This window comes from Podarcis liolepis (genome assembly GCF_965112155.1).
Source record: "Podarcis liolepis genome assembly, chromosome: 7".
NCBI classification, from domain to species: domain Eukaryota; kingdom Metazoa; phylum Chordata; class Lepidosauria; order Squamata; family Lacertidae; genus Podarcis; species Podarcis liolepis.
Genome location: NC_139561.1, coordinates 65,042,036 through 65,068,899, shown reverse-complemented (window position 1 = coordinate 65,068,899; position 26,864 = coordinate 65,042,036). Strand labels below are relative to the sequence as shown.

At 43.9% G+C, this 26,864-nt stretch overlaps 1 protein-coding gene across 1 annotated transcript in view; it reads right to left on the bottom strand.

The window, feature by feature from the left end:
- GRHL3 (grainyhead like transcription factor 3) overlaps positions 1 to 9,571 on the bottom strand; it is a 48,480-nt gene extending 38,909 nt beyond the window's left edge. The window contains exon 1 of the mRNA XM_083511812.1: positions 9,405 to 9,571. Coding sequence (XP_083367938.1) covers positions 9,405 to 9,421 — 17 coding nt within the window. The 5' untranslated portion in view covers positions 9,422 to 9,571. The remainder of the gene's footprint in view (positions 1 to 9,404) is intronic.
- Positions 9,572 to 26,864: the final 17,293 nt, after the last annotated feature.

Here is a 26,864-nt window from a genome sequence, read left to right as displayed (position 1 = left end):
TGTTCATGTACACTCTGGTTTCTCCCCAGTTCTGGGGGATAACAGCATAGGAACACACTCACTGCCATTGCTGAGTTGACTCTAGGGTTACTTGTCCTCAAGGTCTGATAATCTCCAGATTTCATCAGGCTTCTCAGGATTTCCAAAGGAAGGCACTCAGCTCCCCTCCATGCTACCATTTAAGTGGCACAGGTGCCACATTGTACGTGGAATCCAATAAGCTGCACTGCATCTATGCAAGCGAGCCATCTCAACTGGGGTCACAGCCATAGCGTGCGTTTCAAGCACATGGCTTCCCCCAAAGAATCGTGTGAACTGTAGCTACAACTCCCAGCACCCTTAACAAATTACAGTTCCAAGGATTCTTTGGAGGAAACCGACTTACAGGTCTAGACTGAAATTAAGGCCCAGATCAAAACACTTCAAAACCAGAATCCATTTCTCCAACAGCAATTTCATACATGGCAAAAATATAGGAACATCTGTGGAGGTGCAGGTTCCCCTTTAGTGTTTAGAGCCATAGCTTCTAACCTGTTCTAGACACATGACTCAGAAAGAAGCACCACTTCTCCCTGGTGCTCTTATTTATCACATGCAAGAAGGTCTATGCAGGGTGGGGCAGTCAAAAATAGAGCTTCCTCTCCCTGCAGCCTGCAGTAAGACTGTCCAGAACCCTACCAGAACCAGTGTGGTGTAGTTTTTAAGAGCAGTGGACTCGTAATCTGGTGAACCAGGTTCGATTCCCTGCTCCTCCACATGCAGCTGCTGGGTGACCTTGGGCCAGTCACACTTCTTTGAAGTCTCTCAGCCCCACTCACCTCACAGGGTGTTTGTTGTGGGGGAGGAAGGGAAAGGAGATTGTTAGCCGCTTTGAGGCTCCTTAGGGTAGCAATAAAGCGGGATATCAAATCCAAACTCCTCCTCTTCTACTACTACCACCAAACTCTTTGCAAGTCGGTACAACTTTTAGGCAAAAGTCCCAAACCTACTTATTGGACAGTAAGGCCCACTGAACACTTCTGAGAAAATCTTTATAAGATTGCACTAAGTGTACAATTTCCAAACTGTGACAACAAGAGAGTCGCAGGTGGTTTACATTTATTAGGCGAGTGCCATGGGATGCATTAACTTCTAAAACCAGATTGTGTGACATGATGGCATCACGCTTCATGGAGCTCCAGAATTTTTTTTTCCTTTTTAATAAAAGCGTTATTAAAAGCCAGCCTTGTACTTGCTTCTCATTGTCTTCTGTGGTTGTTTTATAGTTTACTGGTGGAACATCAAGGCAAACACTTAGACAATTGTACAATAATTAACACACACACACACACACACACACAGAGAGAGAGAGAGAGAGAGAGAGAGAGAGAGAGAGAAGTCTAAACAAAACAAATGCCTTTAAGAATCTCAATCCGTTTTGAACTCCACACCTTTAGACCTAGAGATAAAACTCTGAATTACAAATCCCAGATATTTAGGTCTGGGTTCTGGGGCACCATGCATACTCAAAGGCAAGTCTTCCACATATTCCAGAACTAAGTTACAGGTAAGGCTGCATGACAGACTAAAATTTATTGTTACAGCTGAAATTAATTTTAGGGGGGGGGGATTCTTGAATCAAATTCGTTTAGCATATACTTGTTGAAGAAATTTTAATTTTTATCCTATTCTTCAAGGGTTTCCCTGCTTCAAAATTGGATGCTGATATTAGGGATTTCTTAAAAAAAACAAAAACAGAAAAGGAGGGGGAATTTACAAGTATATTTCAAAATGTCTGGAATTGAGAAGGTCGGTCCTCAATCCAAAAATGTAGCCAACGTTTTGAAATTGTGAAAAAAATCATTTCAGTTCTGTAAAACGTTTGCAAGCATCGAACTCTGAACTAGGAAAGCTACACCTTCTGAATTTCAGCCTGAATACAGATGTTAAAAGCATGGGAACATTCTCAGGATTTAAAAAGGCCGCTCCAACCCTGGTATTGGGGGGAAGTTTTTTTCCAGAAGCCACACCTATGGCTTGGATGAAGTCTTGATCCTTGTAAAACATTGTAAAGCTTTTTATTAGATTTGGCTCTTGGCTTGCTTAAAATTAAGCTTTTAAGGGGCACAAGGTGCCTCACAAGCACAAACACTGGTATCGGAAAAAGTATCTCGGTTACCCCAGTGCAAAAATTTGATTATTTAGAGATGGGGTGGGCTGGTATCGGTCTTCTGTGACCTACCCACTCTCTTATTTTGTTTGAACCCCCATGGTGGGATTTAATTTTACAAAGCATGGGCGGTTGCTCCACACTTTGGCTGTGTTCACACCAAGTGTTTAAAGAACATTATTCCTCCCCAAAGAATCTTGGGAACTCCACTTTGCCCCTCCAAGAACTACAGTTCCCAGCACCCTTAGCAAACTACAGCTCCCAGGATTATGTGCTTTGAAATGTTATGGTGTGCAGCACAGAAGCCAGTGTCCAGGTAATCTGCCTTAAATTATGCAGAACATGCCTTATTTTATGAGAAGGTAAAAAAATGTGTCGCTGGATCGAAGCGAATTCCATTTGCTGAAGTGGGTATTTTTTGCAAGAATTCCAACCCCAGCTGCTGCCCAAGTGACCCTATGGGAACTGGACATTGGTCAGTGGGTTCACTGGCCTAGCACTATATGCACTGACCCCCCCCCCCAAATTCAGAGAACACCCTGCCTTCAACTTAAATTGGCAAGGAAAATCATGGGATTAGGCACACAGTAACAGCGTAGGAAGAACCCAGGAATATAGGAAGCTCTCCCTGGTCCACCTAGCTGAGTACTGTGGACACTGGCTGGCAACCAGGGTTTCAGACAGGAGTCTTAAGAGTCCCTACCTGCTTGCAAGGCAGATAGATTATCTACCACTAAGACATGACTCTTCTCCAATGCATACACCTAAGAAAAAACAGGAACTGGACTTACTTTTAAAAAAACCAGGTCCAGCTGTAAGCCCCTACCTTCCTATCTTCTTCAAACAGAATTGTGTATAATTTTAGTTTGAAATAAGAGCGAGAAAGGGAGAGAGAGGGGAAACGACACCCAGCAGCAGCAGCGTGACTGTAAAACAGATCCCTCTCTCTCGGCAGGGACCAGCCCTTCTGTGCTTTAATGAAGGGCTTTAACCTTTTCATTCACCAAAAACATAACTCAACATTTTAATAGCACGCCTTGTTGCATGACAAAAATTTGCTCCTGGCAATCATGGTTTCGACCACAAAACCACAGGAGGGAGCAGCTCTTGGTTAACTCTTTCAGGGCTGCCTGCTGCCTCGACGCACTTCTGGCTTGCTGACAAGGCCCTGCTTGTTAAAAGCTTTGTCTGAGGCTATGTGCGCACCACACGTTTAATGCACATGACTTTTCCCCATAGAATCATGGGAACTGTAGTTTACTCCTCACAGAACTACAGTTCCCAGGATTCTTTGTGGGAGGGCCTACACTTTAAAGGCAGCCCATGTTGGATCACATGCAAAGGTGCTATTTTTCAACCTATTTTTTTTCTTTCCAGTGAATGGAATGCAGCTTTAAAGAGTTTTGGAACATCTCCTGCCACATTTTGCCATTGCTGTCACAATCTAGATTCTCATGAACTCTGCACGCAATTCACAACAGACAGCCAGAGCCAGCCCTGGTTTTCCTAATAAGTATAGGCTAGCTCACACATCCGTGTACGTTACTGGATTTTTTTCAACACTGGATTACAGCGGAATGTGTAAACTTTCTTCATAGAAATGTACTGCAGCTGGGAGTGATGGGAAAGGGCCTCCTTGCCCTTGTGGTGAGGTGGTTGCCTCAGGGGGCAGATCCACCTCCTCGCTCGCCCCCACCTCCTCCTGCTCCATGCCCAGGTCACCTCTGACTGTTCGCTATGTGGGCTGGGGGTTATGGGAGTTGGGAGTCCAAAAACATCTGGAGGCCACAGGTTATTCACAGCCTCCACACACCCTCTGGTGTAGGCTGCCATCACTTCACACAAGTCAGAGTAGAGTGTCTTAACTGGGTAGGTTTCCCCAAAAAAGCGCTCATCTAAACATGCACGTGCCAAAACCAATTCATTTAGTGAAATGAAATCCAGGAAGAAAACATATCTCCACAAGTTTTTTTCCAGTTCTGTATTTCAGACATAAGAGCCACAAATTATGTTCAAATATATAAAAGGATGTCACATAGAGGAGGGAGAAAGGTTGTTTTCTGCTGCTCCAGAGAAGCGGACACGGAGCAATGGATCCAAACTACAAGAAAGAAGATTCCACCTAAACATTAGGAAGAACTTCCTGACAGTAAGAGCTGTTCGACAGTGGAATTTGCTGCCAAGGAGTGTGGTGGAGTCTCCTACTTTGGAGGTCTTTAAGCAGAGGCTTGACTACCATATGTCAGGAGTGCTCTGGTGGTGTTTCCTGCTTGGCAGGGGGTTGGACTCGATGGCCCTTGTGGTCTCTTCCAACTCTATGATTCTATGATTCTATGTCCCTTGTCTCAGAAGGACGCTGAACACTATTCCTCTTTCTTCTGCATGGTGCAGTGTCTAGACTAGGAAGTGCATGAAGGTCCAGGTTCAGATGCTAACAGCCCCTGGAAGCTTAGCGTTGTGTCCTTTGGGCCAGTCACCATCTCAGCCTAACCTCCTACCTCAAAAGGATGTTGTGAGGAACAGGGAAGGCACGAATGCCTCCTACATTTCTTTAGAGCGGAAACAGGAAACCTGTGGCACCCCATATGTTTTGGACATTGGCCAGGTTGATAGGAGCTGATAGGAACTGGAGTCTGGCCATATTTGAAGGGCCACAGGTTCCCCAACCCTGCTTCAGAGAAAGGGTGGGAAGGTAACAGCAATGAAAATTATTGCCTGAGCACAGGGGCTACCATGTCGAGCCATATTCTGGGTCTCTCCTACCCCCAAAATAATACTATCTTATTTAGTTTTTAACAAGGTTTATAAGCGGCTGAATTTTAAAAGAACAACTTGCAAGTGGGTTACATAACACAAAATATCCCTAAGAAAATACAAATAAAAACAATTTGATACTTCTTTCCTTCAAAGTATGAGGCAGGGGTTCTTGCCACTTTCCTCCTCAAGGTCTGTATATTTACTTGTTCCTCCCAGAAGCCCGTCGCTGTGGGGACTCCAAAGTTTCGAACAAGCAATTTACATGAACACTGTGGCTGAACTGCCATTTTGGTAAGGGAGTTCATTTCTCACTTTTGCTCATCCCTTCCTCAAAGCCCTCCTGGCTATTCTGGAAATGGTTATTGAACCGAATTGATTTTGACCTCGAGGGCATTGTCTCTTCTGCTCTTGTCAAAGAAGGTGCTCTTTGAAGGCACCTGCAGTTCTCCCAAAGTTCTGCTGCCCACGCCTTCAGGTCAAAACCAACCCATATAAAGTCTGGCCATTGATCATCCTCCTGATCAATCATTCGGAATAGATTTGCCTATCACATGCCTGCATAAGCCACACAATTCAAACAGAATAGAGGTGGCAGACAGGCTCACTTGCATCCATTTAGCTGAAAGCATCAAAGCAAATGAAGCCACAATTCTCAAGACAGGAGAGAAAGCAGAAAATACTTTAAACAGCACCTCCCCCCCCAACCCCCCCCCCAACCATTAGCATTCAGCATCACAAAAGAAAGAGGTGAGTAACTTCCTTTGAAAGAGAAGAGAGGATGGAGTAATAAAGCCATTAATTTTGAGGGAGCGCAGAAACAGCTGGGACATTGACTCACACAATCTCTTTGGTCTGAATTGCCATTCAGTATATCTGTATATAAAAGCCAAGACCACAACCAAATGGTTGGCCACTGTGAGAACAGGATGCTGGACTAGGTGGGCCATTAGCCTGATCCAGCACTCTTCTTATGTCCCATTTTAGGAAAGGCTCTCAAACTTTTACCATTCAAAGACTTCACAAGGGAAAGTGTCCAAACACCTGCTCATTACATGGGCCTGATTGGCAGTTCTTCAGAACAGGATCCTCTTTTGGTTAGGCTGTTTTAGAAGAGGAATCGGGAACCTGTGGCCCTCCAGACTCCTGTTGGACTCCACCTCCTCTCAGTCCCAGCCAACATGACTAGTAGTTCAGGGATGGGGGGAGTTGTTGTCCAGCAACATCTGGAGGGGCACAGAGCCCCCAGCCCCACTTTATAAGGTGCCTTGTACACAGGCTATCCTGCAACAGCAGTGAGGACAATTATGATACCACTGGAGTGCACATGCACACATTTTACAGCTTGCACACAAGCTAGTATTTTACAGCCGGCAACTTGCATTTGGTCCGGGTGCCATAATTAAGGCAAGCTAAAGTTCCTTTGATCTATAAACTTCCCTCTAGCTACTGCTTAGAACCATAGAGGCAGATGCAACAGGTGCCTCCAGCTATAGGAACTTAGCAGCAACAAAGCATCAGGATCAAATCAATTTCTAGCACAAACTAGAAATGCAAGCAGGCAACAACCTACTTCATGCCATGACCAGATGACCAGAGAAAGTGTGGAAAGCTTGCATGCACAGATGGGGAGAGTTATAGAATCATAGAATTGTAGAGTTGGGACCACGAGGGTCATCTAGTCCAACCCACTGCAATGTAGGAATCTTTTTGCCCAATGTTGTAGTAACAAAGGAAAAATTGTAGATTTTCTGTAAGGCTGCTGAAATTACACATGCAAGACACTTAAAAAGAGACACTTTGAGCCATTTTAAAATGTATAGCATTATTTATGTACCACTTATCAAAAAATATCTAGGTGGTTCACATAAAATGGTATAAAATAGTCATTAAAATAGCAATAAGAGAGAGCACAGGAAGCCATCTTTTCCTGAGCCAAGCCTTTGGTCCATCTAACAATATTGTCTACACTGACTGGCAGCAGCTGCCCAGGATTTTTTCTCTCAATCCTAGCTGTAGACTTACATGCCAGCGATTGAACCTGGGACCTTCCTCATAAAATACAATGCACTTCCAATGACAGGTATGCGGGGAAGTCACTCCCATTAAAAAATAGAGTAAGGCCTGTTTCTTAAAATAGAAGACACACAGGAGCCTTAAAATGGGGTTGCCAGCTTGTTCCATGGCCCTGCTTCTATGCCATAAATTGTAGTCTGTTCACAAAAAATTAAATGAACCAAGCTGTTCCCATGACTTCATCTCAATTGAAGCAAAAACTCCACTTGTTTAGAATGAGCTGCTATTAAAGACACAAGAGCAATTCTAGGAGAGAAAATTAGCAGCCCTAACCTAAGGGCAACTGTGTGCACAGACAGACAGGCAATCAGGTACACCATTCATCTTTCAAAATACAAATGAACAAGCTAACTCAAGAAAATACGCTTGCCAAGGAGGGAAAAGCAGTACAATAAGTTTTTACTAGTGAATTGAGAGTCGGTGCAAGATATAGGCTGTGTGTACACATCTAGCACATGCCAACTCTTGGTTTGGGAAGCAATGTACACACATCAGTCACAATCTGTATCTATCCTGTGGTTTATTGTGAAATATCCCATTTTGATGAATCCCTCCCCCCACCCCACCCCACCCCACCCCCAGCTTTGATCTGAGAAGACCTAGCTGTACAGTAAGCCCTAAACTTATGCACATTTAACACATTCAGCTTTGCACGCTTGCCAGATTTTTTTTTTTAAGGGGGTGGAAAGATGGGGAGGGGTGTCCAGGGAAAAGACTTTAGCAATTCCAGCTGCCATTGAACCCAATGTGTTTTGACTAGGTGCGATTTTGGCTTTAGGTGCAATTCCTGGAACATTACCCCCCCCCCCAAACTGTACTTCAAACCAGTAATGTGTACACAGGCATAGTAGTCTGAAGGCATAGCCTCATTGTGCCCCACCCCCTGGTGGCCACAGGAGATTCTGTGTTTGAAAGGAGATGCGTTTGCATTGCGCATTCAGAACCCTGAAGGTGGCCACACTCTATCTGAAGCATTATTTCCTTTTTTGGGAGAGGAATCAATTGTGATTTGCATATGGCCTATTGTCAGGCTGAATGGAAAGTAGCCAGCTAAGAGTCACTGCACAACCTGAAAGCTCTCACATTCCTTCAACTAAACTTTAGTCCAATAGGAAAGCTTTTCATATTCTTTAGATTTAACAGCTACCCATGCAAAGGAAAATATCGAGATGTTCCTCATCTGAAAGAGCACAATACTGAATTCTGTTGAACATAATAGGTGTCCCCTGTTTCAGAGCACATCTTCCCACATCCATCAATGATGAAATCATGAAATTCAGATCTGGGAATTAAACGTGATACCAAACGTATCTTTCCAATGAAAAATGTCAATAATATCCCACATAATACTTTCCTGGGTCTGACTGTAACTAAAAAGTCTTAATTTTCATCACTCAGTTCTGCTACGGAAGTAATTAGGGGTGAATCATATGCAAGCAAGCTTCAAGTCTGCTAGGACATCTCCCTTTGACTTCAGATGACATTATTATGATTAATTTTAAATACCCACCCTTCACTAGAAGGTCACAAGGTGAGTTACATCAATATAAAATATAGTGTTAAGAACAAATCATAATTGCAACTAGAGTGGGTCCTAAAATGATCCTAGAGGAGTGGCCCTCCATTCCGGACTTCTGGCAGTGCGATTTTCCATAAGCATTTGATGTAGTGCTCTTGCCTAATAAACATGCTAGACCTTAAGGTGCCACAAGATTCCCCCACAGCTGTGTTTTCATCAACATTTGGGAACGAACTACAGACAGTCCTTGCGCGCATGAACACGCAGAGACACACTCAACTCAGAACCACTTTCCATATCCCACTGTGTCTATAAAATCAGTCTACCGAAAATTACACACATCCAGGGGAAACCTCATTGAAAGATCGCGGTAAAGGGAAACCGTATCCTAGAGCGGACACACACCAATAAGAACCCTCCTTGGGAAAATAACCGCGCACTAAACATCCCGAGGAAGGAGGGAGACGAAGGAAACCGGCGACACTTCCTTCACTTGCGATTTCTCCCCCAGAATTTAGAATGTTAGGACACGATCCAGCCGAAGTTAAATACTTTCAGTTTATTTCAGCGCGGAAGTCAAGCACGCTCCCTTGGCTGCCACCCACCACCGCATAAGTCTGTTTAAAAAGGGTTCAGTTTCGGCTGGATTTTACCGACTTTTCTTCTTTTTAGAAGTAAAATAAACAGCGCATTAAAGCATCACACAGCCTAAAGGTTTGCTGCTATTAAGGAGGACATCAAAGAATGCTAGGCAAGAAGGCGGAAAGACTGAATTTCCCAGCTCTTTCTTAAAGAGCTTTCATTGGAGAAGTGGTTACCTTAAATCACAGCACAAGTGGGAAGCCTTAAAATCTGTCTCCGCTGAAAAACGCGATCGCTCAAAGTAATAAAAAGCAATTAACTTACTCGATCTCATTAGACATGTTCCCCCAACGTTTTCCACTCCCTCGCCAACAGTAAGATCTTCAGATATTTTTCCACCTCTTTTAACCTCTACTAATACCGTCTTCTAAACAGAGACATCACCTGGAAAGTGAAGAGTTGGATTCAAGTTAGAGGTTTATGTGTGGTGCAGGCATTCTGCTGACAGGTAAGGTCTCTCGAGGCTTGCTTCTGATTGGCCGGAGGAGACAGGTGCCAGAAGACAGGTACACCTCAGCAGGTGCAAGGGTTAACCCTTTGCAACCCGAGCAGCCAGTTGCTGAGACAAGGAGCTACCTTTTTATTGCTGGGGGGGGGGGGAGGAATGAGTGAGGAGGCAAAAGAATAAGGAAAATTCCTGGAGGGCAAAAAGATGGAAGACCAAAAAAAAGTGTTGTGGATTCTCTTACGGAATCTTTTGGGTTTGTGTTCATTGTCAGGAATTTTGGATCTTTAGACAGTGCAAGGGTGAGGCTGTCCACCTGTTACTCTTGAAAGAGAGGGGAGGGGGGTCTTTTGTCTGCGAGGAACAAAAAATCATGAATATGTAGGACAATATGTGCGATGTTGTTTTGTTGTCTTCTTATAGTGATTCAGTGAAATGCTTTGCATCTGTCAGTCTGTACCAACACTTATTGATAACTTAATTTAAAAAGATAATGGATAAAAATAAATAAATCCTGGTACATTTTTCATGCACATTGTCAACTATTCTGTACGGGTGGACATATTATTGTTATTGTTATTGTTATTGTTATTGTTGTTATTAAACTTGTTGGTGCTTTTCAAACTGACATACAATATATAAACAAATGCATACATTTTTCAAATAAAGGGGATGCCAAAGGAGTCAAAAAGTCTGTTGCCTTTTGTCATTTACTAAAGACAAGTTTTCCCACCCTTAAAGTACTTCGTTCAGAGAAGCTGCACAGAATGAAATTCTCTCTTGTGTATGCAAGTTCAGCTTGCAGCTGGCTGGGGCTGAGGGAAGCCGTGGTCCAAAACATAGGGAGAGGCACCAGGTTGGGGAAGGCTGCCTTACAAAGTGATCAAGGCAGATGATTTGAGATGTTATCATTGCCACCTTTCAGGGGAGACATCAGAAGATGCCACCAACTGAGCCAGACCATCGATCCATCTAGTTCCCTATGGTTTAAACTGCCCAACAGCAGTTCACCAGAGTTTCCAACCAGGAGTCTTTCCCAGACCCCCTTAGGCAGGGGTCAGCAACTTTTTTCAGCCAGTGGTGTCCCTCAGACCTTGTGGGGGGCCAGACTATATTCGGGGGGGGGAATGAATGAATTCCTATGCCCCACAAATAACCCAGAGATGCATTTTAAATAAAAGCACACATTCTACTTGTGTAAAAAAACACTGATTCCCAGACCGTCCACGGGCCAGATTGAGAAGACAATTGGACCGCATCCGGCCCCTGGGCCTTAGGTTGCCTACCCCTGACCTTAGGCATGCCAGGAATTGAACTTGGAACCTTCTGCATACAATGCATGTGCCAATTCTTTCCTGCCCACAAAGTGTCTTTTAACCCTCACCATGTCTACTCAGAAGTAAGTCCCACTGAATTAAATGGGGCTTACTCCTGGGAAAGTGGGGCTAGGATTGCAGCATATATGCTATTGTCCACCTCCTCCTCTTCCTTCCTCTTCCTAATGTAAACATGATGGTAGGCGACATGTCCTGTGCCATGCTGCACGGCTTTCTTCAAAGCAGGTTCTTTGACCTGAGCGTACATGATCACACCACAGAGTTTATTAGCCCTGCCAGGCACTGTGCTGCGCTGATGCACTACCAAGTGAAATGGCTGAGGGCTGTTAAAATAGACTCGGGCATGTGCAACGCCACATCATTCATTTCTCACGATTCTTTAGATCCCACCTTTCAGGACACAAGACAAGTTTCCTGGTCTGAGTTGCCATCATATGTACATTGAGTCTATATTTTGATGGCTTTCTTTCCCAGAGGTCAGCCACCCATTTTCCAGGAGTAGCCTGCTGCTCCAAGTTGTGGTGTTTCATTTCAGGCCCACAAATCAGCACAAGGTAGTGACAGGATTCTACAAGGAAACGGAGTTTTCAGTGGGACAACCTGAACACCCCTTAATAAAAAGAGACTTGACATCACTGCTCTTAAGTAACAGCACTTTCCAGTTATTGAACACACATGTGGTTATTGGTGTCACCAGTTCAAAGGAAATGTTTAAGAAGATTTCCTCCCGGACATCATCCCTGTGCTTTTATCCTGCTTCCTGGCACACCCAATGGAAATGAATCTGCCGTGCTTTTTAGTGGGAAAGTCTATGCACTTCTGTTATATACAACTCAAAATAGTCCAGAATCCAGGGTATTTTCTCACATAAACCTCCCTGTTCCTTAATATCATCGTAGGGTGTCCTCCTCTAGGTCTCCTTGCTTGCAGAAATTAGGCCGGCGATCAGGGATTGTGGCACACTCTGGTGGCACAGAAATTGCGGAACATTTATTTTGTGACTAATCTTCCATCTGTGGGGCAAGAAGTCAAAACTGTTTTATTTCCCTAAGCATTTAGCAGATTATTATTAATAATATTATTTCCCTTACAGCTGTCTGATTACATATTGTTTCTTGACATTCAATTTTGTGTTCGGATTGGTTTTTTCAGGGTTGTTGTGGCTGCTGCTGTCATTTCATTGTTTGTGGCTGTTTCAGCTTTGTTAGCTGCCTTGAAGGCTTGGTAGAGATAAGGTTGGGTACAACAAAAGTTTTAAACAAAACAAAATATAAATAGAGCTGTTCTCTGTGCAATGCAGTCCTTTATGATGCACATACTTATTCAGCAGTAAGTCCCAATAAATTCAGTAAGCGAATTAAGATTTGCAGCCTTAATCAGGTAGATTAAGGGCGGGGAACCTCAGATTTAAGACACAGAACTGAATTGGAGAGTTGGAAGGGATCCCAAGGGTCATCTGTTCCAACCCCCTGCAATGCAGGGATCCTGCCCACACTCATCCCTGGGTGGGCTCAAACCACCAACCTTCTGGTTAACAGCCAGACTCACTGACCCATTGCGCCACCTGAGGGCTCATAATTGCTGCTTAATTAAACCATCTCTTTTTTGCAAAAATGCTAATTGTTTTTACTTCGTTACTTCTTAAATGCTCATCTTAGAAAAGCATCATCTTAGATGAGGCATTCCCCCCTGTCATACACACATATTAAGCAGGAGGTGCCACATATGCAGAAATGTGCCACCTAAAAAATTACGTAACTGTATGCTTCCCCTCCTCAAACTATTGTTTTTTAAATGTGCAGATTAATTCAATTGATTAATTGAATTAATCAGTTAAACACCTTGTTGGCTTATTTGGCTGCATAAACCGTACTCATCCAATGCACAGATCAACACAGCCACAGCTTGGCTTGGCTATTGTCGAGAAGTTAAGATTTATGCAACAGAAACAAAACTAATTGAGTATTCAAGCACTTCCCATCCTCCTGGAGAGTTTCTGTCACCCACGTTGCAAACGAGAGTAGGCAAGTGGATGGGCTTGGCGTCTGACTCACTTCAGTTGGGGATGGAAGGCAATTCAGCCGAGGATTCCAAGCGACATGTCGGAACAAGCCGATTTGAAAGGAAGGAAAAAGTTCAGCATACCCTCCCGCTCCCTCTCCCTCCCTCTCTCCATCTCTCTTATCAACAAAAGTGTTTCCATCTTCTTCCTCTAGGGAAGACTTGCAGCTTAAACAGTGCCAGATTTACGCACAAGCTAAGTAAACGACAGTTTCGGCCCTCAGATTATGAGGGGCCTCTAAAAACACACACACGCGTATAGTAATTTTCAAGGGTTACATAATTGGCTGAAAAATGATGAAATAATAGGGTTATGTCCAGCTGGTATTAGTGGACATATGTCTGAGTAGACCTTGCATTGGCTGCAGCCTGTATACTTTTTCTTGTAATGTTTTGGACCTGTTAAATGTTATATTGTATGGGGCCTCAGCTTTAAAAATTCTTGTGAAAATACAAAGCCACCCCCACCCCACCCCCGCCGATGGATGTGACTCTGACCCTCCAAGTGTCCTTGTTTTCCAGGGACGTCCCTGATTTAGAGAAGCAGTCCCGGTTTCTGATTTCATCCCGGAATGTCCCACTTTTCCTTAGGATGTCCCTATTTTCATTGGAGAAATGTTGAAAGGTATAGAGTTATCCGACCCCCAAGCCATCTGAAGGCAATCCTGTATAGAGAAGGTTTTTAAAAAAATGTTTAATGTTTTGTTATGTTTCTATATATGCTGGAAGCCGCCCAGAGCGACTGGGGCAACCCAGTAAGATGTGTGGGGTATAAATAGTAGAATTATCATTATGGAATGGGACGTCCCTATTTCCACTGGAGAAATGTTGAAGGATCTGGTGAACAAGTAACCTTCGGGGGAGCAGAGAAAAAGGGGATGTTGCCGCAGGGCAGACTTTGGTAGCTGCGTCACCACACAACCAGGTAACCTGTCAACCCTTTTTGTGTGTGCGCATGTCTTTTTGAGGGTATTTTTTTTTGGGGGGGGTGTAAGTTTATATCTCAGAATGTAATATGTGAATGAGACAAATGTAATTGCAGGAGATGGCCGTATGCACACAAATTTCATCAAGAGGTCCATTCTTCTGTACAACATAGGAACCAAGCTGTTGGTGTGATATAACTCCCTCCTCTTACATATCAGACAGGTGCCATCTTGACTGTCTTTTTGGTGCACTCTAAGGATTGTTTATATTGTGCTCTGTGGATTGTTTAAATTGTTAATTGTTTCACGGGAAACGAAACGAAACAGAGCAAAATAAATAAATAAGCAAGCGATGTCATTAGGGCCAGATTTGATGAGGCCTTAAGCTACTGAAGGTAATGGGGCCCTTTATATGTCCGGCTGTCCTTTGTCAACAACAAATTGTCACTGTTTTTTGTGTTGAGTATACAGTGGTACCTCGGGTTACATATGCTTCTGGTTACTTACTCTTCAGGTTACAGACTCCGCTAACCCAGAAATATTACCTCGGGTTAAGAACTTTGCTTCAGGATGAGAACAGAAATCGTGCGACGGCGGCGCAGCAGCAGCGGGAGGCCCCATTAGCTAAAGTGGTGCTTCAGGTTAAGTACAGTTTCAGGTTAAGAACGGACCTCCAGAATGAATTAAGTTCTTAACCCGAGGTACCACTGTATGCTATATGGTAATTTATGGACCTAATTGGTATCTAAAGCCATTTGCACATGACAAAATATGTATTTTATTGAAGTACATCCAGTTTTCCCCCCTTTAATTTTTTGTACCCCCCAAGTGAGTGGGGCCCTAAGCTACAGCTTGTTTAGCTTATACAGTCATATGTAAGTGCAAAATGACATCACGCGCATGCGCAGAAGCGACGAATTGCAACCCGCGTGTGCGCAGACACTGTGGGTTGTGCTCTTTTCATGTTGCGAATGGGCCTCTGGAATGGATCCCGTTCGCAACCAGAGGAACCACTGTATGTAAATCTGGCACTGGATGTCATCAAAGGACACACATGAGGGAGCCAGAACTGACTGCAGGAAGTCCATGTTTCATGCTGTTCAGCAGAGCACAGGAGTGACAGCTGGTGCCCAGTGATTCATTCATTATTATTTTTTCAGATTTCCTACCCGCCCCTTACAACAGCAAACACACAAGTATAAAACAAATAAACCATATTTGTTTTTGTTTACCAACCATAAAGCAAGAATACTGCAAAAATCATTAGAAGCTGTTGCATATACCTATTTATTTGCTATTTATTTCAACAACTTATGTATACCAATCACGGTCATTTCTAGGAGGTGTGCAAAACCTCAATACAATGAATTTTTTTTAAAAAAATGAGTTTAAATTATAAAATCTGACTTTAGTTGAAATATCTGCTAGAACAAAAAAAAATATTCAGTAGGTTTTGGAAGTTCAACAGGGAGAGTTGATCTTAAGTGGAAGGCAGTTATACAAAACTGGGGTCACAATACCTGAATGCAGTGCTCTTGGTAGACATCTGAGGCATGGGGAAACCACATACATAAAACAGCTTAAAACAAAGCAGATCCCATATATAGAAGCAGAACAGTTAAGAAGAACTCTGCATATAAAAGCAGCTAAAAATAGTTGCAATATGACAGATGGGATAAAAATCTCCACTTAAAAGGCTTGTTGAAAGAGGAAAATCTTAAGCAGACCCTAGAAGGGCAACAGAGATGGTGCCTGTCTGATATGTAAAACAGGAGTTAGGTGCCACCACACTAAACAGAACAGACCTCCTCCCAAGATTGTATCTGCGGGAGGCCCTCTCACAGCGATCAGTTAAGTATACAAGGGGTGAGGTGATCTTTCAGGTCTGATGCCGGTCAGCAAAGAGTTAAAGAACAGGGCACCTTTGAGCACATTTTGAGCCTAGGGATTTGTTCTCAGAAGCAGTGGTGGCTTCTAATCAGATGGGCCATGATTAATTAATAAACTGAATTAATGACTTTATGTATACTATGCACTGACAATTAAGAAAATTATTATGCCCTTATGCATGCCAGGCAGAAATCGGACAGGAGAAACTGCAGCCTGACACACATATATGGTGGGATGGGTGGGTGGGTGGGAAGATGGTCATGCCTGTTCAGTTTCACCCCACCCTGAAGGTGTGTGTGTGTGGGGGGGGAATGGAAGCCCAGCAGTGGGATTGCAGTTGTGCAGTCATTACTAGCCAAGTGAATAACACAGAGAGATGCATAAGAGACCCTGTTGTGTCCTAGACATGACTAGGAACATGTTGAAATAATTTCTGTTACAAGCTGCCAAGATGCCTCCAGGCTTGGGCACCTAAATATTAGACACCCCCCTCCCCCTCTCTCCTTCCTTTCCTCCCTCTGATTTTGGTATTTTGAATCTGTATCATCTGTCTTTTTTCAAAAACAACAACTGATACTCCACCTTCTCAGAGTCTTTGGGGGAATGGGTGGGAAGCACCAGACATTCTCCCATGCACAAGGGTGACCCACTCCCTTTCCACTCCCCTGCTAAATATACCTTGGAACAAAAGCCCTTTATGATATTCTAAAAATAAAAGCGAGACAGGCAGCTAAGATGAACGGCACCAGGACCAAGCTGGTATTTCAAGGGAAATCTTAAGAAGAAATGAAAGCACTGCAGTACGTATTGTAACAAATCTGAAAGCCTACAGAACAGAACATTTAACAGCGTATTTAATTGTGGCAAGCTGATCAGGACCTACTGAGATGCCTCTCAGATGTGAGGGTGAGCAAGCATGAGCTGGGTACCACGTACTTTTGGAGTCACCTTTGGACTGTCAGTATTTGAGGGATCCAAGCTCACACCGGGAAGTTTAGGTTTGCGATTAAAGTCACTTGTCACCGTAGCACAACAAATCAGCTTCAAAAAAGAAACAGACTCTTTGCTGTTAGGGAAGTGATGGGGAAATGTATTGGAAAGTACAGAATGAACTGATGGTTAACAGGGAGACATGTAGACATCCTGCAAGCAAACCAGGATGAATGTTTACTGTCATATAACTGCCCCGCAAGCAAATAAGAATGAATGTTCAAAAATGACCAGATAGAACCTCTGAGTAAGCCGGGGTCGGGCGGTGAATGCTGAATAGATATCACCCAGAGTAACTGGTTAACTCTGGCTGCAGGAGCAGCTGCAAAGATCAGGCAGTGAGAGTGGCAGGGTTGTGATAAATCTTCCGCTTCAAAGGGTGGCAGCAGTGACTGGTGACAGGTGGAGCAGCTAATCATTTTAGAACCAACCAGTGGTTGTAATAAGTGGCAATTTCACTGGCAATTGGAGGGTAAATCTAGTTGCAGGAGCAGGTAAAAGCTCAGGCACACATGCATGCAAATACATTGCATACAGTGGTACCTTGAGTTACAAACACTTCGGGTTACAGACTCTGCTACAGACTCCCAGAAGTAATACCTCGGGTTAAGAACTTTACATCAGAATGAGAACAGAAATCGTGTGGCGGTGGCGCAGCGACAGCGGGAGGCCCCATTAGCTAAAGTGATACCTCAGGTTAAGAACGGTTTCAGGTTAAGAACGGACCTCTGGAACGCATTAAGTTTGTAACCAGAGGTACCACTGTACAGTGAGCTAAACGGGACTGGAGCTAACGGGTTCCACTAGCAAAGCGTTTTGTTTTGTACACAAGCATGCAGTGTTAAAATCTGTGATACCCATTCAGGCAAGCAAGCCATCCCGTTTTTCATGACAAAAGCTTGCCAAGAACAGGGAAGACAATAGAATACCATCTCAAACAATGAGCAAAATCACGAGGATAAAAACACGGGCTCAACATTGGCTCGGAGTTGTTTACATTTTCCTGTGGATGTCAGTGGACACCAGATACAGGGCATTGGCTCTAAACTGACGAGTAGTGCCATTCAGATGTCGCTGGACTCCAGCTCCCATAATTCCTGGCCATGCTGGCTGGTACTGATGTGAGTTTTGAGCCAACCATAGCCGGAAAACATCACATTGGTTGCCACTGCCCTAACATGCACAAGCAAAAGTAGAGTGACCCAGGGAAGTCATTGTTCTGTGACTCCTCTATGGGGAAAGGCTGCAGTGTTTGGGACTTTTTAGTTTAGAGAAAAGTGAGTAAGAGATGATGGAAGCTTATAGAATTCTGCTTGACATGGAGAAAATGAATAGATAAAAGCTTTTCTCTCTCTCGTGAACATCCAATGAAGCTGCGGGTGGTAAGGGCTAATGAATACTTTTCAGAGAGGACTCCATATTCTATTTATTCTATTTGCATTTTCTGTAGTCGTTATTTTATTGCATTATGAAAAACTGTAATCTCACATTTTAAAAAGGGATGCTTTCATTAACATTTACATTTTGTTATATTTTGTAACTTGTGAATTATGTATTTTTCTCCTTGTAAAATGCCTTGTAAGCGTAGTTTTCTATGGAAAGCTGTTCTATAAAAAGTGACGGCGTTGATGATGACAAGAAGCCAGGAGATGGAAAAAACAAGGTGATCCCTCCCCATCCGCATTCTCTTTCCCCTGCTCAAAGGGATATGTACCAGTCGTATTGCCATCCTCTGCAAAAGATAGGCGGTAGGAAAATTCCTAGTGTTTTCTTCCCTTTCCTTTCCATCTCGTTCTACCAGTTTTCTTATAGAAAAAAAAAAGAGTTTAGATTGTAAACAGCGTAAGTGTCTTAGAGGCAACTGCTTTCAGTTTAAATATGTCAACAAATAACATGTCCCACACAGGGCACATTTCAGTTTAAGGTTACTTTCAGATGCACCCTTCACCTAGTTTAGGAAGAGGCGTTTGTTGTCACTTTTTGGAAAATCAGAGATCTGACATGGTTAACAGCCAGGGTAGCCGCTGTATGGAACAGGCTTTGCTAGCCTGGTGCGCTCCACATGGTTGAGGGCTGATGGGAGTTGTAGTTCAAAACATCTGGAGTGCCCCAGAGAGCACAGAGGAAAAGGGAGAAAAGAAGAAGGCCATTTGGGGCCTATGCACAAGATTACAGCCATTTATTCCAGAAGAAATATTTGACATTAGGCAGACGCCCTTGCTGCATAGTTTGAGACGCCTGCTGAAAACTGCTTTTACTTCAGCAAGCCTGCCCAGACATATAATTTCGTCACTTATATTCATTTTAAAAGCACTGATGTTATCTGTGCTTTAATGATAATTATCTAATGTACACTTGCTTGTAATAGCTTTGTGGATTTCAGCTGTGGGTTGTTTTCAATTCTGTTATGTGCATAAAGCTCTTTGATTCAGCTGTTCATCTTTCTATATAAATGAATAAGAACGCATCTGGAGCCGTACAGGGGTTTCATTTGCAAACAGGTTGTTGAGCTATCACAAATGGTTATATCACTAGTTTTGTCCTTTAAAGCTTTATGAGGCTCAGAATGCCAATACCTCAAGGTCTGCCTCTCCTGACGTGAACCACCCCAGAACCTGAGTTTATCATTCTTTGCTTCTTTGTGTACCCATGCCACAGGAGGTTCAGAGGGTGGCAACACGAGAATGGGCCTTTTCTGTAGTGGCTCCCTGATTATGGAATGCCTTCCCCAGGGAAGCATGCCTGGCACCATCACTGTCTGTTTTTAGGCACCAGGCAAAAACATTCTTATTTATCCAGGCTTATGTTTGTTTGTTTTTATTGGGTGGGTACTTAAGATATGCTAGTAGTCTTGGTTGTGCAGAAGGAAAACAGAAGCAGAAAACAAGACGGCAGGTGTACTACAGCTGTAAGCTGTATGGAATATGGTTATGCAAATATTAAATAGCATCTGCAGTATTGGCTAGAGCCTACAACATCATCGATAAAGGCTGTCTTTCAGAGTTCTTAAGTTCTTACAGCGAGACATCCCTTCCAAACTATATCCAATTTCGTAAGCTCCCTGAATCAAGGACCTGTCAGTTGTAGCCAAAGCTAGTCCTGCTCAGAGTAGACCCATTTGAATGAATGAACATGACTCTCTTAAGTCTACCAATTTCAGTGGGTCTACTTTAAGTAATACTTAGGCCTGCATACACACCGTGGATGGGATTCAGCTAAGCTGTTGTGTGTGAGATGAGGTCTACTCAGGCAACAGGACTTCCCTCCCTCTCCCCACCATGGGCTGCCCCACACCTGTTAAATCTACTCAAGGGCTGGAGGAACCCCCAGGACAAGTTTACAACAGGGAGGAAAGTCCCACTGTATGAGTGGGCCTTCTTCCCCATGGGCATATTCCGCTTAGCGCCATGGTGAATTCCACCCCATTTGAAGCATATTTCTCCCTCACCCCCAAGAATCCTGGAAACTATAATTCCCAGCAACCTGAACATACTACAGTTCCCAGGATTCTTTGGAGGTGGTGCTTTAGATGTACTTGAACTGTATGGTGTGCATGCAGCCATATTTGAATACACCCTCCCCCCTCCGTGTTTTCACTTATGTTATTCTGCCATGGGTCTGGCAGCACTAAATGCATGCAAGCAGAGAGGCTGACTTTTCTAGGGCAGGGGGACTCTGACGAGGACTTGTGCGCAAACAGCTGCCAAGCACTTAGTGACCCATGCGATGCAAACGCCCTTTCCACAGAGCTTCCCTCTTTCACTTTTTAAGGGCTGTCATTCAGATTGTGGGAAGGAGGCCAGCCATCCCGGGGTGTTGCCCAAGGAGTGCATGGAGGAGCTGGTCATAAATAGGAGAGTGCCTGGCCCTTGTCATCAGGAGTAAGTTACACAGCCCGTCTTGTTCTTGATTCACACAGGATATGATTGTATCACATTCTCAGAGCGCACTGGACGGTTCACCCGACGGCCATCGCCTCTCTGACCCCAGAATGGCAGACACCAGGCTGATGTCGCCTGTCCCAGCCTGGTGCCCTCCAGAGGGGGGGGGGAGGAGGGGGAGGGGAAAACGGAATGGAGTATTCGGGAAAGGGGCGAGGCAGGTTGGAATCTGGAACCAGAGCTCTGCGCGCGGCAACATTTCCTTGCAGGTCCCGTTCGTAATAATAAAAACTCCAGTGATTGGCACTTAGTCACCTGCACAGCACAATTCGGTTAGGAAAAAGAAAGGAGGGAAAGAAAGAAAGACTGCTACTAGTCACGCTCAGAATTCTCTTGTTACCTGGCCCTGATTCATCTCGTTCCGCCTCTCTCAGATGGAAAAGGCAATTGGGGAAACCCTGGAAAAGATTCCCGGTGACTCAGCGATACTTATCAGCTGCATGGACCAATTTGGATTGATCAGGATATACAAAGCAGGCTGCCGAAAACCCCCAAGTCGCTCCTGAGAAGAAGCCTCTTTCAAAATCGTTCCTCAAGATGCAAATCTGGACCGCTTGTTCTTCCACACCTTTTGTTTCGTCTTTCCTTTGTCCCCCCTCCCCCCCTAACCATCCACCTTTCAAAAGGGAGGGAGGATTTCTCTCTGACATAATGTGTCTGGGTCTTTCTTCGCCTTTGAAAACAAAATGGGCTGCCTGACCTTAAAAGCGTTCCTCCTGATTTCCCATTTCAAATAGTTTGCGTCTGGATAGCCCAGGTGGCTGCTTTCATCCGCTAGGAAATCCATTCAAGGCTCATTTCAGGCTAGATTAGGTTGTCTGATTTTGGGCTGGTCGTCTTGGACCAAATTCACGGGCGCCAATCTCAGCGATGTCCTCCCCACCCCCCGCTTTTGTATTTTTATTTATTTCAAACATGTGCAACCCACATTTGTAGCCCACGGGTTCTTCAAAGTAGAAAACGCATCACTGTAAAATAAAACCTACGCGAATTAAGAAACAACAACAAAACAAGACGGGAAAGAACCATCAGTAGCAAGAGTAGCAGCCAAGAAACCACCTCAAAAGATCGGAGGCTGACTTTCCCCAGAGCTCAAAGGTATAAAATGGTTTTTACTGGGCATCTATATGATAGGAAGGTAGGCAGGTGTGGAGGAAGCAGAGAGGGGAAATTTGTCTTCCCTCTCTCATAAAGCTACAACCAGGGAATATCTGAATGCTGGAACACAGGAAGCTGCCTCATACTGAGTCAGACCATTGGTCCATCTAGCTCAGGATGATCTACACTGACTGGCAGCAGCTCTCCAGGGTTTTAGGCAGAAGTCTTTCCTCCTCCTACCCAGATATGCTGGGAATTGAATTTGGAACCTTCTTTCCTCAGAGAGAAGATACCTTCTTGATTCTATGCAGACAAAATATTTCCCCCTCCCCCACAGCACATAGTTAAACTATGGAATTGAACTACGCCAGCTGGTCAATATAGGAACAACTGGTGCCTGACTTTGGAGCTTTATTTTCCTCTTCCCTCCTGGTCCCTTGTTCCTTGTGTGTTGTTATAGTTAAATTTTATTTTTTTAGAATGTAAGCCTGCAGGTATGAAGTGTCTTGTTTCGATTTCACACAAGCCACTCTGGGAGCCTTTTTGGCTGAAGAACAGGGTATAAATGCTCTAGATAGATAGAGAGATAGTGGGCTCCTACAAATCCAGTGGTGGCCACTGACTTTGGTGGCTTTAAAAGTGGGTTAGACATGGGAGCAGAAACCCTGTTGGGGGGGTGGGGTTGAGGGAATCTAGGAACACAAGAATCTGCTTTATAACTGAGTCAGACCAAAGGAAGTCCCTCTGCCCCCCTTGATCATTTGCTTGCCCTTTTCTGAATCTTCCCCATCTCTACCAAATATGTTGTTCCTCAATAGGATGGGATGCTTTCAGGGGGCAGAGGGAGAGTGGAGCGGCATGAATAACACATTGCCTTCTTTTCAATGCTATAGCAGCGGCACATTTATTTTTTTTGTAACGCCAATGTTGTGGTGCCGCATTCGGCATTTTCCACCAGGAGGGAAAATCCCCACACCCTTAGGGGCCAGCAGTAACATTTACTAACTGCCATCTCTGATGTTTTTAGTGCCCCATTCTTCAGCCAAATGTTGCAAAAGGAATGCTTTCTTTTCTTCTCCTTTTTTAATTTGTAGGACAAACAGGTATTTTGGTGTGAACTTAGCCCAGGGATGCTTCCGATGCCTCTTTCTTTCTTTCTTTCTTTCTTTCTTTCTTTCTTTCGTTGTCCCCTCCCCTTTTAAGAACCAAAGCTATACTTTTCGTAAGCATGTGGCTGTCACTAAAGTCAACAGTCCTCTCTTCCTGAGTCTACCCTCCCCCTGTGTCATATCTAATGCAACTCAGGGAAGAGCTGTATCTCAGTGGCAGAGTACCTGCTCTGCATGCACACGGTCCTAGGTTCAATCCCCAGCATCTCCTGGCAGGCCTAGGAATGTCCCCAGCCTGAAACCCTCAACAACAGCTGCCAGTCAGGGCTCATCCATACCGTTGTTTAATGTACCTCCATTAATTCTATATGACTTGCCCTCCAGATCATTGCTTTCTCATAGTCTCTCCTCTCTCAGTCCATATTTTCCCATATCATGGAATATCTTGAGTTGTTGTTGTTGTTGCTGTTATCATTTATATACCCCAGCTACTCTGGGCGGCTTCCAACAGATTAAAAAAGCATACTAAAACACCAAACATTAGAAACTTCCCGATACAGGGCTGCCTTCAGATATCTTCTAAAGGTTGCGTAGTTATTTATCTCCTTGACATCTGATGGGAGGGCGTTCCACAGGGAGGGTGCCACTGCCGAGAAGGCCCTCTGCCTTGTTCCTGTAACTTCACATCTCGCAGTGAGGAAACTGCCAGAAAGCCCTCGGAGCTGGACCTCAGTGTTCAGGCTGAATTATGAGGGTGGAGATTTCCTTTTCCTGTTTTCTTCTCCACCCTGAAAAAAATCCAGACTGAGGGGGCAGAAAGTTGCAATTCCCAGGAGTAGTTTAATAATATAATAATAATTTATTATTTATACCCCGCCCATCTGGCTGGGCTTCCCCAGCCACTCTGGGCGGCTTCCAAAAAATTAGGGAACTCTGGGTATTGTAGCAATGTTCCCCTCAACAATGTCAGGAATAAAGGACATGTAGCACAATGCTTTTAATGAGGGTGAAAGAGGAGAGCGCAAAATATGGTCTGAAGCTCAACATCAAAAAAACAAAGATCATGGCCACTGGTCCCATTATCTCCTGGCAAATAGAAGGGGAAGAAATGAGATGATTTATAACGAAATGAAAAAGGTATTCAAATATACCTTCCTGAAGAAACCAGAGGCCTTTCTCCTGGGCATGGTCAGCCAATTGGTGCCAAAGAAGGATAGAATTTTTTTTATGTATGCAACAACAGCAGCAAGAATACTCATCGCGAAGTATTGGAAGACACAAGATTTACCCCACCCAGGAAGAATGGCAGATGAAGTTGATGGACTATATGGAATTGGCGGAAATGAATCCGAGACCAGGGAGAAGAGTCGGTGGAAGAAGACTGGAAAAAGTTTAAAGACTATTTACAGAAATACTGCAAAATTAATGAATGTTAGAAGAATGTTGGAATGAAGTTATATGGCTTTAGTAGAAATGTTATAAGGAATTAAGTATAAATAGATTAATAGAATATTAAAGGGAAAAAATAAGGTCAGAATGTTAAGATAATTTTAGGTTAGAAAACAGAGGAAGATGGAAAGGAATTGCTGAAATAATTAACAGAAGTGGAATACAAAAAGGGAGGTGTGAGGAGGTCGCTGAAATAAGTGAATGAAAGATAAGATATTGAAATTATTTGATGTGTTTTAAACTGCTTTTGTTTTGTTTTGTTAGTTTTATGTGTTAGTGTTTTGTGTTAGTGTTAGTGTTATGTAGTGTTTTTGCATTGTATTGTATTGTCTATTCTTCTTTGTTGTTTTTTGTAGTGTTTAAATTGTTGGAAATGCAATAAATATTATTTTAAAAAAAAAAGAAGGGGAAGAAATGGAGGCAGTGAGAGATTTTACTTTCTTGGGCTCCATGATCACTGCAGATGGTGACAGCAGTCACAAAATTAAAAGACGCCTGCTTCTTGGGAGAAAAGCAATGACAAACCTAGACAGCATCTTAAAAAGCATAGACATCACCTTGCCAACAAAGGTCCGTATAGTTAAAGCTATGGTTTTCCCAGTAGTGATGTATGGAAGTGAGAGCTGGACCATAAAGAAGGTTGATCGCCGAAGAATTGATGCTTTTGAATTATGGTGCTGGAGGAGACTCTTGAGAGTCCCATGGACTGCAAGAAGATCAAACCTCTCCATTCTTAAGGAAATCGGCCCTGAGTGCTCACTGGAAGGACAGATCGTGAAGCTGAGGCTCCAATACTTTGGCCACCTCATGAGAAGAGAAGACTCCCTGGAAAAGACCCTAATGCTGGGAAAGATTGAGGGGGCAGGGGGTTGGCAGGGGGTTGGACTCGATGGCCCTTGTGGTCTCTTCCAACTCTATGATCCTATCCTATGATCCTATGAGGGCACAAGGAGAAGGGGACGACAGAGGATGAGATGGTTGGACAGTGTTCTCGAAGCTACCAGCATGAGTTTGACCAAAATGTGGGAGGCGGTGGAAGACAGGAGTGCCTGGCGTGCTCTGGTCCATGGGGTCATGAAGAGTCGGACACGACTATACGACTAAACAACAACAGCACAATGCTAATCATGTCTACTCTGAGGTAAGCCCTACCGAACTCAATTGGGGTTTATTCCCAGGTAAGTGGGGTTACTTTTTTGCAACCTAAATCTTACTTTTTAGGCAGCCTGGGTTCCACCCCCTACAAAGCCCTAAAACCTTAATCTTTTCAGTTCCCTTAACAGAAAGTGAATTGTTTATGATGATGATTATTATTATTATATAAATTTATATACTGCACTTCATCTGTCTCAATCTGTTGACTATTTCAGCTATACAGCCAAGGGGGTACCCGTCAGCTTGCAAGGGCTAGACAGAGAGAATGCTTAAGTCACTGCAAAGTCCTTTGGATATTCCCAGCCTCCAGGCATAAGGTGGACACCAGGACCAACCAACATCAGAGGCAGCAAATCCCCAGACAGCAAATGAGGGTCCAGCGATGATGACGTGCATTCAGTCTGTTTGATCTCTCATCAGGAGACAGAAAAGGCACACACAGACTGCCACACCCACCCCTACTGCCCTTATCTGTGTTTTATGTCTCACTTGCATTGGTTCAGCAAAAGGGCAATGGTAAAAGGGACAGGGCACTTTGTGCCTTAAGGACACAGCACCACTATTGCACTCAGATGCAGATAGGATTAATTCAGAGCAATCAACTTTCCTGGTCCTCAAAGAACTCCCTCCAATCCTTCCAAAGGTCACAGAAAGTCAAGGATGCAACTGATGGAAAGAAAGAGATATTAGAGCAGCGAAGGGGGGCACACTTTACGCTGGAGGGACCCACCTTGTTTTTTACAGGAGGGTCTGGAGATCCACTGGAGCCAAGTGTAAAAGACAGTCGTCTCCAGAAGTCCTGATAGTTGAACCTTCATCCTGATTTGTTTGCAGGAAGGGTTGATGTTGAAGACTCCATGCCAAACAACTTTTACCCCAGACACTTTCTAGTGCATTTTCTGTCGTTTTATCCTGCTGCCAAAAAGTCTGATTCAAATCAAAACAAAACTGGTCTGTTGCGCTAGAGCACCACATCCACATCAACTGAGCAACCTGAACTGGCCAGTATGCGCTTGGATTGCACCTGCAAAATAGTGCTGAAGTTCTCTTAGAATTAAATAATGTTTAGCCTGGGTGTTTGTTCTGAGTATCAAGGCTGAAATGAGCTCACAGTCCTTCCACATAAAAAATCTACTCCTGGCTTTCTTAGTTTCAGAGGCATAATTGTTAAACATTGTTTAATAACTTGGAGTCAGAAACTTTTGCTGATCTACTTTGCACTGCCCAGAGATCTACTAGTAGATGATCCCAATATACTTTCTGCCCAGGCCTGGAATAGAGAACAATATGACCATCATGTCACAGGGACTGGAAACCTGCACA